Source organism: Erpetoichthys calabaricus, chromosome 7 (genome assembly GCF_900747795.2).
Source record: "Erpetoichthys calabaricus chromosome 7, fErpCal1.3, whole genome shotgun sequence".
Taxonomy (NCBI): domain Eukaryota; kingdom Metazoa; phylum Chordata; class Cladistia; order Polypteriformes; family Polypteridae; genus Erpetoichthys; species Erpetoichthys calabaricus.
The window spans coordinates 17,510,820-17,523,464 of NC_041400.2; the positions used below are offsets into that span (position 1 = coordinate 17,510,820).

At 39.7% G+C, this 12,645-nt stretch overlaps 1 protein-coding gene across 3 annotated transcripts in view; it reads right to left on the reverse strand.

The window, feature by feature from the left end:
* The window catches only part of marchf1 (membrane-associated ring finger (C3HC4) 1), a 447,051-nt gene that overhangs the window by 98,250 nt on the left and 336,156 nt on the right, over nucleotides 1-12,645 (reverse strand). For all 3 annotated transcript variants that reach the window (XM_051929799.1, XM_028805007.2, XM_051929800.1), the window contains one exon: nucleotides 5,106-5,156. In XM_051929799.1, coding sequence (XP_051785759.1) covers nucleotides 5,106-5,156 — 51 coding nt within the window. The remainder of the gene's footprint in view (nucleotides 1-5,105; nucleotides 5,157-12,645) is intronic.

The following is a 12,645-nucleotide window of genomic DNA, read 5'->3' on the forward strand; positions in this document are numbered from 1 at the left end:
AAATATTGGGTCCACCATTTGGGGGCCCCCGAAATTGCGGGGCCCGTAGCATATGCTGCATGTGCCTATTGGTTAATCCGGCACTGCTTGTACTTCACTTTAACCTGTTCCCATGTTCTCCTTGTGCTCACGTTTGATCTGGAATTATGACATATTAAATAATAATTAATCTGACACATAGGAAATGAAACGCTGCATTCAGTAAGTACAATGCACACTACTTAGCGTTTAATTTGTCGGCCACTTTTTGCCAGCTGTACTTTCTGGTCTGGGCTGCTTTTGCAGTGTTACCCCTTGTGCATATTAAATCTTCAAATTCTTCATGTCCTTTGAATAAAAGGTCCAATCCCGCTTGTTTTGGGGGTGAGGGGGATGCGCCCGTTCTTTCATCATTTTGTTACAGGCTATCAAAGACTTGCTGATCATGTTTTCTAGACTCAATATATATGGGCTTTTCATTCATCTCGGATGATTAGACCCAGCTAGACTAATCTGATACACGGCTGCGTTTGAAAAACCGACTTATCCAGGATGAGTTTCACCAGCATTAACTCATCCAAGATGAGGCACCTGATCTCGGATGATTTAAGCGACGTACGGAAAATACCCCCCAGGTGTCCATCATACGATATCTGAAAATAAAGAAGGGTGAAGGTCTCAGGCATGTTGGTCTGCTCAGGTCACTAAAACATATTATCAGTGCTCTTAGAAAAGAGAAAATCAACAATTTCAGAAATGGCTGCTATTGCACAATGAGAGCAGCAACAAACCATGGAATTAAAGAACGGGTTTAATTAAGAACAAGAATCAAGAGCCTAATTAAGCAACTGGTTGGAGTTTGAGGTCCTGACTTAGTTGGTCTTCTGTTGGCTCACTCACTTTACATTTCATTTCTGTTTGGGTGCCATTTAAAGAAAGAAATGAAGCAATTCAGAGGAACGATGAAGAGATTCAGGGGAACAAATCTTAACAAAGCAATTCAATTAAAATGAATTCACAAGAAGTTAATTAGCAGCACAAACACGGCACTTGTTAAGAACAGGGTTAGAATAAAAACCTGCAGCCACTGTGGTCCTCCGGGACTAGAGTTCAAGACTCGTGATCTAGATCATCCAAAAAAACATCCAGCTGAGATGTGAAGGTCCATAAAGTTCTGCTCTCCTCCACTTCAGCTGGCCATTTTATTCCATGTGTCTATCGTTCCCTGTGTGAAGAAAATCTTTCTAATATTTGTGTGAAATTTGCCCTTAAAAGTTTCCAGATGTGTCTCTGTGGTTATGCTGAACAATTTACAGCTAAGATGCACTCTTCCTACATCCTGAAAATTTGAAACTATCCATCTTCGCTAGCTTAAACCAAACAGGATCAACTCCTTCAGTTGGCGAGGCCAGCAGGGAGCACTTAACCTGTGGTCTGAATGTAGATCCCAATGCCCCCGTGCCGTGATGGGGACACTGTGCTGTAAAAATGGTGACATTCTTGGGATGAGACTCTCTGTGGTCATACTGTAAATGATGCCTGGGTATCCTTCAAAAAGAGCAGGGTGTATCCCAATGTCCAGGCTAAACTGCCCACCATGGCCAAGTCATTCTGGTACCCTAATCATCCCCTTTCTCTATTCGGTTAACTTTCTCTCACCACCTAACATCTAAAGTGTGGTGAGTGTACTGGTGCAAAAATGGCTGCCGTCTCATCATTTAAGTGGGTGCTACACATGAGTGGTGGTTGAAGTGGCTCCCCACTTACTGAAGCTGTTTGAGTAGTGACAAAAAATGATATATAAATGTAACGAATGATTATTATCATTATTATACATGAGGGTAGGTCAATAATTATCCACACTTTTGTGATCATGTTGTTTGGTTTGGCTATACAACTTTCCCAGCTCACATGTGGAAACTATGTGTGCTTGTGGTCCCAGTGATAAAGTTTCAACCCCGATCCTTCTCTTTCTCTTCTTTTAACGTTCTTGTTTATATTGTAAATTCAATGTCATGACTTTGATGAATCTCGATATTTTACACCTCCCTGACTTTCTCATATACAAAGTATAAGGAAAGTATTGGAATCCTCCAAAAATTTGATGTCGTGATTTTGATGAATCTCGACGTTTTAGACCTCCCTGACTTTCTCGTATACGAAGTATAAGGAAATTATTGAAATCCACCAAAAATTTGATGTCGTGATTTTGATGAATCTTGACATTTTACACCTCAGTGACTTTCTCATATACAAAGTATAAGGAAAATATTGGAATCCTCCAAAAATTCGATGTCATGATTTTGATGAATCTCGACGTTTTAGATCTCCCTGACTTTCTTGTATATGAAGTATAAGGAAATTATTGGAATCCTCCAAAAATTTGATGTTGTGATTTTGATGAATCTTGACGTTTTAGACTTCCTTGAATCCGAAAATACCATTTTTGGAATTATATTTGTGTGTGTGTGTGTGTGTGTGTAAACACGATAACCTAAGTACGCTTTCACTTAGGTAAACCAAATTTTGCATACAAGTATAAGGTACAAAACTTAGATTTCTATCAACTTTTGGGCTATTTCCGCTAACCGGAAGTGCTACTTTACCTTTTATCCATGCAGCTGCAGAGTCCGATTTATTCAACTTTACTTTTATAGTAATTGTTCAATATATTATTAATCTGATTTGATTTGTTGTTGATGGTTCTTTAATGTACATAATATAAAAATATAATCTTTGTCTTGCGGTTTACTCCTCAAGTATCCATCCCCATATCTGAGTATACGACAAAGTTGAGGGGAGACCATTCCCGATTATTTCTTTCATTAAACATGGCTGCTTCACTCTCTGTACCAAAAAAGAGCAGCAAGCAGTGGTTTGCTTTTGTGGGCTGAAGGTTTAGCAGGGGCTGAAATCCATAGAAGGCTTTCTACACAATATGGTGACAGTGTTTCATCATGGCAGAGTGTTCACAAATGGATTGAGAAGTTCAAAAATGGTGTTCAAAAAAGTGTTAAACATGATGAAAAAGAAGGATGCGTGTCCACTTCCTCTCCTGACGACAACACTGAGTACATTCATACCATGATTCTGATGAACTGACAAGTCGCCATCAATGCAATGGCAAATCATGTGCAAATTAGTTGTAGTTCTTCAGATGAAATTATCCATAACAGACTTGGCTATCATAAAGTCTGTGCAAGATGGGCCCCGGCATTGCTCACAGAAGAGCATAAGCACATTCGTCGAACCTCCTGTCAACACTTATTGGACCACTACAGTGATGAAGGTGATGCTCTTTTGGAAAGAATCATCACTGAAGAAGAACCAGGGATTCATCACTTCAAACCGAAGTGTAAACTGCTGAGTATGAAATCTCTATAGTCATGAGCTCATCCCTTCCTATTATCATCTTTTAGGTCCACTTAAAGATAATTTTTTTCGAACATTAGAACAATCTAGACGAGAACAGGCCATTCAGTCCAACAAAGCTCACCAGTCATCTCCACTGATTTCTTCCGAAAAAACATCAAGTCGAGTTTTGAAAATCCCCAACGTCTTACTGTCTACCACACTACTTGGTCACTAATTCCAAGTGTCTATCATTCTCTGTGTAAAGAAATACTTCATAATGTTTGGTTCTGCAACAAGTTTCCAACGGTGTCCCTGTGTTCTTGATGAACTAATTTTGAAGTCACAGTCTCGATCCACTGGACTAATTCCCTTCATAATTTTAAACATTTCAATCATGTCTCCTTTAAAGTTTATTTTTAAACTGTAAAGGCTCAGCTCTTTCAATCTTTCCTCATAATTCATCCCCTGCAATCCTGGAATCAGCGTAGTCGCTCTTCTCTGGGATTTTTCGAGCCTTGATATGTCCTTTTTGTAGCTTGGAGACCAAAACTGCACCCAGTACTCCAGATGAGGCCTCACCAGAGTGTAATAAGGCTTCACCGAGTATAGGACGCCCTGCTCTTTATCAGTCCTCATCTCTTACTCAATGTGATTAACCTGCCTTGGGCTCCATTTGGATTTAAATAAAACACTGTATTAGAAGATGAGAAGAATCTTGACGAGAACAACCATTCCCCTCATCTCTCCAAAATGACGTCATGCTAAGTTTCAAAAGTTCCCTACTGTCTACCACAGTATTGGGTAACTTATTTCACAAGTCTATAATTCTCTGTGGGAAACAAAACATCTTTTGATGTTTGTGTGAAGTCTACCGTTATTAGGCTTCCATCTGTGTCCCCGTGTTCTTGTTGAAGAATTTATTTTAAAGCAAAAGCTGCACTCTTAAAAAGAAATATGCCAGAGCGGTTCTTCCGAAAGATCCCATAGGGGAACCACTTTTGTTTCCAAAAAGACCCATCCACGTGAAGGATCCAGAAAAAAACCTTCATTTATTTAGATCCATAACAGGCTCCACACAGTAAATGACCATGAATAGGTGGGAACAGATTTGTGAAAGGGGTCTTGATTTTAAAAGGACTCTCGCTGCATACAACACCTCACGCTAAGTCCACATTTTCTTAATCAGTTAGTGTCCTGATAGGAAGCCTGCCATACATTAAAGATTTCAAATTGTTTTCTTCATATTAGGAAAATTTTCAAAGCACGGCAAACCAACTTCCTATGCACAGAACCCTTCCCAGAATTAAATGGTGCTTTGTCAAGCAATGGCTTGACAAGGAACCACACAGCCCAGTAAGGAACTATAGAATGCCATGAAAGAATCGGTATTTTAAAGAGCGTGGGATGCACTGCTTTCAAACACCCGTGATATCCAAGTCTTGCCAATCTTGTATAAAGGCATTAAGAACTTACATGTATTCAATTTACTAATTTCCATACATTTTTCTGAGATGGCTACATGAAAACTAAAATGACAATGTGGCAAAGCTTACATTAAATATTGCCACAGACGTCATGAGGGGTAGGTCTCTACAGTCAATCTTGCTGAAGTAATACAAAGCCAAACTGCCAACAGCGTTACATTTATAGAATTACTTAATGCAAGTGTTTTTTTTGTTGGTTCTCTGACAAAAGCATTTCAGGCTACAATTGCAAAACTATGAATCATATGTAGAAAATTAATTTATACCTAACTTGACAAATGTGCTTACCTTAGAAATATTACTTGATCGGCTAGCTGAGCGTCCTGGTGATTTATCATTCTGGAAAGAAATAAACATAACAAAGCTCTTTTAGTCTTCTGATAAAGTTTTAGAGTCAATATGCATATTGTGTATACTGTACATATATTTCATACCTTTTACAGAAAATTCTAAACCATTAAAAAACATTAAAAAATTACATTCCAACAACTGAACAGCATCTAGACGAGAACAGACCAACAAAGCTCGTCTCTCCTAGCCACTTAATTCTTCCAAAATCTTAATACATAATTCACCTGCCTCCTCACTCACTCACTCACTCACTCACTCACTCACTCACTCACTCACTCACTCACTCACTCACTCACTCACTCACTCACTCACTCACTCACTCACTCACTCACTCACTCACTCACGTCCGTCCAAAGCCGAATGCACAGTCGCCTTCTGCACACTCGCTGACGTCAGTCCGAAGCCGAATGCGCAGTCGCCTTCTGCACCGCTGCCCGAAAAACCTAACGAGACTGAAATCCAACCCCAACATCGCGTCAGGTGGCGGATTTAGCCTACGCATTATACAACTGTCTTCAACAGGTACATTCATGACTTAAACATATCAAAGTTCGTCTCACTTCCAACTTATACAAATGCCTCTAAAGAGAAAATTTGCTTCATCACGGCAGGCGGCGGATTTAGCCTACGCATTTCGGGATTATTATTCTGAAATCCCAAATCCTTCCGTCCAGGCGTAGGATATTAGCCCCGATCACAGCCAACCCTCACACTCAAAATAGTACGTAAGAGCATATTATTATTAAGTACTTTCAGTGGGCGAGTGACGTGAAGGTGCAAGTTAAAGATGGGCCACATCAAGGGAAATTACTACCAAACAGTGAGAGTGTCTTCACAAAAAATGTAGTCTACAGAAAGATTTTACAACTTTAGTTGCATACTGACAGGCCTCCAGTATACAAATAAAAAACGTTGTCATAGATAGCATGTCTTTTTTAAGTGTACAGTATTTTTTGCCGTGATAAAGTCATACATATCCCAAATCTCTTAGTTAATTATTATTACTTACATTACTTTCTTATTTATTTCTTACTTATCATTTGTTCTTCGTACACTACTGACACAAACTCATGCCCGTTTCATCTTACGTTGTTGAAACGGGCTTTTTGTCTAGTAACAGCATAATAACAATAATAATAACAGGTCTGACATTGTGTTCAGCAACACAGGAGCGCCACAGGGGACTGTACTTTCTCCGGTCCTGTTCAGCCTATATACATCGGACTTCTAATACAACTCGGAGTCCTGCCACGTGCAGAAGTTCACTGACGACACTGCTACCATCAGGAGTGGGCAGGAGGAGAAGTATAGGAACCTAATCAAGGACTTTGTTAAATGGTGCGACTCAAACCACCTACAACTGAACACCAGCAAAACCAAGGAGCTGGTGGTGGATTTTAGGAGGCCCAGACCCCTCATGGACCCCGTGACTGTGTGCAGAGGGTACAGACCTATAAATACCTGGGAGTGCAGCTGGATGATAAACTGCACTGGACTGCCAATACTGATGCTCTGTGCAAGGTGGAATGGACAAACCTTGATCCATCATCATGTTGTGCAAAATGAATAGGGAGGACCTGGAGGAGGACCTGTGGCAATGGCTGCAAGAGGTGAATGGTGGTGGGATGAGTACATACAAACTATTAACAGTTCATCAAGAACACGGGGACACAGTTGGAAACTCTTTAGGGGTGAATTTCACACAAACATCAGGAAGTTTTTCTTTAAACAGAGAACCATAGACACTTGGAATAAGCTACCAAGTGGTAGACAGGAGGAGAGTAGGGGCTTTCAAAACTTGACTTGATAGATAGAGGACAGGCACTAGATAGATAGATAGATAGATAGATAGATAGATAGATAGATAGATAGATAGATAGATAGATAGATAGATAGATAGATAGATAGATAGATAGATAGATAGATAGATAGATAGATAGATAGATAGATAGATAGATAGATAGATAGATAGATAGATAGATAACCTTATTAATCCCAAGGGGAAATTTATGTGAAAACAAAAAGCTATTGAATATTTCAAGTGGTTGGGATATTTAACGGCACTTTAGTAAAACAAAGCTGAACCCAGATGATCATTTGACACATTTTCATTTCGTATGGCACTTTTCCCAAATACAGAGTAACACAATGTGCTAAAAAGAATACACTAAAATCAACAAATGATAAGCAGAACTTCAATTAGAATATGGCACATATTTATATTTTCTTAAATTACACATAGCATTGGTTAGATGCATTATGCAGTTTCTTTTGTAAAAGAATTCTGCCGTTCTTGAGCCCATTTATGCCAATAAAGGAATCACCGCCTATCCTAACAGGCAGGTATGAATCTTTGACAAAACAATTGGAGGTTGTAGGGCCCGCTCACACATAACATCCACAACAGATTAATAAACTATTTTAGCTTACCTTTTAACTATTTTTTTTGTTGTTGTTATTCCCTTTATTTGGAAACAAATCAATTTAACAAAACACAACTCAACTCAATCAAATAAAAGAGAATATCATAGAAAGTACAACAGTGTGCTATAAAAGCAATCCACGAAATTTAGCATTCGACCCCCGCTATCCCGAAGAAGACTAGGGAGCCCCGGCTAAAATGGTTCTTTGTGTAGGATAAACATTTAATAAGAAGTCTGAGCCCAGGCCTAGCAAGTTTACTTTAGGATTACATTAATGAGTTTTTGCCAAGATCTCAAGAAGTTCTGAAAAGATCCTCGTAAATTTGATTTCTTCCAATTTGAGATAATATAGAACATCAATTTCCCACTGGATTTGAGGTTTGCTTTTGGTTCTTCAAGGTCATCAAAATAAATCTTTGTGCTAGTAGCATGGGGTAGGATATCACCACTGATTTTTTCACAGAATACTTTTATTCGGTGTTGTAAAATCTTTGCTGTTAAGGCTGTAGGAGTGCTTTGAAATCCAATGCTATCAGAGAGATAGGCAGACCTTTTTTGTATTTTTGGTTTAAGCTGATGTCACATAATGTGACTTCTAGTCGATGTGTATGTTAGATTTCCTGATCACACTTACTGAACTTGTTGCTGGACCGAGTCAATTTACACGACTGAAAGCTGCTGGGCCTGTCAGATTTAACAACTTTCTAGAGCAGTCTAGATCGCCCCTTTTCCTGACAGCCAATAACAAGCTGCCTGATGGAGGTGCAGTGAGTTCAGCTGCAGTCTCTACACTCTTTTTTCTTTTTTTAGGTATTTTCGTATATAATATATATAAATAAAAGGTATTATTATTATATTATTATTATTATTATTAATGTGTGAAGGACCTATTACAAAAGTCCAAGTCGGTCAGTCTGTTTGTAGGCATTTAACAACTTGATGATTCTTCGTCAACCAATTTTGTCGAGATGTGGCACACTTATTCTTTGATGAAATTTGTCGAGACAGTTCAATTTCTATTGAGATATTTCGAACGGATCATGCTGTGCATTTTTAAATTACAAAATTTCCTATTGAAAAGCATTAGCGAATGTGTAAACTTGTTCATCTTAAAAAAACGAAGAAATATTCTGTGCAGCTCCGACTATTAATTACCATATATATTTGCGTTTAATTCGGGTCTTGAAACCCGAAAAATCAATCATAAAATCAGACCCTGACTTATACGGCCATTCAAAAATACGACACTTAATAATTTTTTTTTACATCTTCTTGCCTCCTCCAATCTCACATCAGTTTCTCAGACACATCAAATTTTGTTGCAGCAGCGCAGTTATCAGTTTCTTTCGCCACTTCAATGACTTTTAATGTAAAACCAGCTTCATATTTTCTTCTGATCGAACTCTCCATCGTAGATAAGGGATGCTCTTACGATAAAAGTGTATGAGGGTGTGAGAAACAAAAAACACAAATCAGTGCAAAACATCACTTTGGAATAGTTCAGTTATTACCGTGTGGTGACGTAGACACAATACATAGAAAAAAAAGGCAGTGAGCTTGGTGGTTACTCTCTCAGATTGGTGTTAGCATATCGTAATCTCTTGGATCAATAGAGTGAGTTTTCTGCATTCGACTTAAACAACTGACATTATAAAATACCGGAAATTATACGGTAAAATCAAGCTCCGACTTATCCGCGGGAGAACTTAAATGCGAGTATATACAATAATTTACTGTTTCAAGTCTACCTTGAATATGTTGCTTGAACTTGTCTATTGTGTGTCTTTTCCTCTTTTACTTGTCTAGCAGCTGCTCAGACACCCAATGCCAGTGAGTTAAATGCTGGGCAGAGCGCGGGCACAAACAACTCACACAACAGCACCTTCTCCCAATACTTTAGATGAATTAACAAATAGAGTACAAAAAAAATGTTGCTTCTTTGGAAATAAATGGAAGGAGAAAGCAATTATGTAAGCATTAATAAGACTGAATTAAGTGAGCAATATTATTTGTAGATTTGTAAAGAACTGACATTTTCAACCACAGCTAAGTGGCGTTTGACCTAATGCATAACACGGGAAAGGTGCAGCTGACCTCACTGATATAAACAGAAGATGGGTTTAGAAATGGGCAGTGGTGTTGGGTGGTGGGGGGGCTTCAGTTGTTCAAGACCCTGATCTCCGGCGCCCAGCCATAATCTTTCAATCCAAGGTATAGACAAACAATAGCAGCAAACCCCTGATCTTCTTCTTGCCCATCATGTACAATTCATATTCCTGTTATTCAATAAATTGGTTCCTGCCCAGGTTTTAATTTATTTATATCATTGTAACAGATTATTGTGTTTGAATTAATATTAGTAGCTAGATGGGGAACTTATTTCAGATCCTTTTCTACTTTTATAAAGAAATATTGATTTTGATTTTATGCAAGTATTGGCCATTTTGTATTAATGGAAAATTTTTCAATTGCTATTTATTGGATTCTGCTCTATTGGTCATGCTTTCAAAAATGTTATGTTTAATAAAACTGAACACTAGCTAGCCACAGACCCTCCACACACTAAGACACATCAGTGGATGCCATATTCACATCCCTTGCATGGCAGTCTGCTGCGTGTGAAAGCTACTGAGCCACCACAAGTGTCTTTGTGCTCCGTTTTTTAACTCCATTGTAAAGTGCTGTTACATCCATCCATCCATTTTCCAACCCGTTGAATCCGAACACAGGGTCACGGGGGTCCGCTGGAGCCAATCCCAGCCAACACAGGGCACAAGGCAGGGAACCAATCCCGGGCAGGGTGCCAACCCACCACAGGAAACACACAAACACACCCACACACCAAGCACACACTAGGGCCAATTTAGAATCGCCAATCTACCTAACCGGCATGTCTTTGGACTGTGGGAGGAAACCGGAGCGCCCGGAGGAAACCCACGCAGACACGGGGAGAACATGCAAACTCCACGCAGGGCGGACCCGGGAAGCGAACCCGGGTCCCCAGATCTCCCAACTGCGAGGCAGCAGCGCTACCCACTGCGCCACCGTGCCGCCCAAAGTGCTGTTACAAATTGTATTTAATGTTGTCTACTATCACACGGAATTGCATTCTATTATCGCTCTTACGTTAGAATATGACTCATTGTTACAGAACTATGTAATAAACAAAAATGTAATAGATGGACTGGCACCCTATACTAGCTAGGGTGGGCTCTGATCTGGATTAAGCTGGTGAGAAAAACAACAAGACAAATGTAATAACTCACTCTTGGAAGAAGGAACTAAAAAATATGAAACTTTCATATCAGTTATCTTGGTCACCAAACGCACCTGCATGTTATGCCATGCGTACATCGTCTAACTTGTTCTATTCTGTCGTGGTACATAACAAGGACTATCAGGGAAAACAGTTGATTATGTATCCTGTAACCATTTTTGTGTAAATATGTGCTATCAAACTGCCTTACCTTTACCTGTCTTCTCTCTATTTCTTTGTTTTATTTCATTTTATCTGTTACTAAATGCTTTTCAGAAGGCAAATTTTATGTTTTCATGTGTAAACATGATGTGGACACCAGGGGGCGAACGAGCTCCCCAAACACCCCACACAAACAGACATGGACACAAGTTAAAGTTATTTAGGGTAAACTCTTCTCAGCAAGCGTTTCCCACCACCACAGCCAGAAATATAATAAAGCACTGTATAGTATAGCGCACAATTCTTTATCTTTCTTTTTTGGTCTCTGTCTCTCACTGCCTCCTCCACTCCTCATCGCAAGCATTGTCCACCTTCCCCCCCAACTCTGGCTCCTAACTGTGAGGCAGGCAGCTCCTTTTAACTTCCTGCCTTCCGCAAACTTGGTCTGAAAGCACATCTGGGTGATATGGAATCCCCAAGAAATGGAGCTCCCCAGTCTCTGCAGCACCCCCTTGGTGGAACACACGGAACCCAATGGGGCTCAGACGAAGAACTCCATGCCCCACTGTGCATTCGGGGCAGGTAAGGCTGCCGGCTGTCCCTTACAATGACTAAGCAAAGGAACCTTGAAACCTTACATAAAACATGAGACATCAGACAGACGTGCTTCTTCATTAATCTATTATCTATTATTAATCTTACCTCAACAGAATCTCGCAACTTCAATATTGGAGGCAAAAATGCAACTGTCCGGGATTTGGGATTTTGATCATCATCAATTTAGATGCAGAGAGTCCAGTTGTCATGGAGGACTTGGACTTGAAAGAAGAAGGGGAGAATACAGAACAGTGACCCAAAACTTGGCAGCAGCCACACAAAATGACTCGGCTCCGACAGCAGACCATTTCATGTGGGGAACACAAGAGAGAAGACTGAAGGAATGAACTGGTGTATGAGGTTGAAGATGAGCAGAAAGATAAGAAGGGGCAAAGCCTGTATCCAGCAGGAGGCGTTAACTCCCTTGTTGGAATGAGTTCTTTTGTAATTGTGGCGTGTTACATAACCCAAATTAATATAGATATGATATTAAAAAGTGATACCCCTCCTTTAGTGATACGGCGATAGGAAATCACATAGGAGAAAAAACTTAGCTTTCTTTAATGACGGCTTACACTGCATAAAAGATGAAGGAAGCCAATGGTAAGAATCCAGTTCAGGAGTGGGGGGCCCAATGTGTAGAGTCTGCCATTTTTGTCACTGTGTTGGAAGAGTTTTCAGAATCAGATGACGTTATCTCCCATCCGTCCGTCGGCTTCCTTCATCTATTATGCAGTATAAGCTGTCATTAAACAAAACTAAGTTATTTCTCTTATGTGATTTCTGACCGTCGTATCACTAAGGGAGGGGTAATCACTTTTTAATATCATATCTATATAGATTTGGGTTATGTAACATGCCGCAATTACAAAAGAACTCACTCCAATAAGGGAGCTAACACCCCCTGCTGGATACAAAGCCATTAAGGGCTTTAGATGTACATATGAGGTGATTAAACTGAACAAGAATGATTACAGGAAGCCTCAGTAGCTGGGAAATTTTGGCAGGGAGAGCAGCATCTAATGAAATACAAAAATCC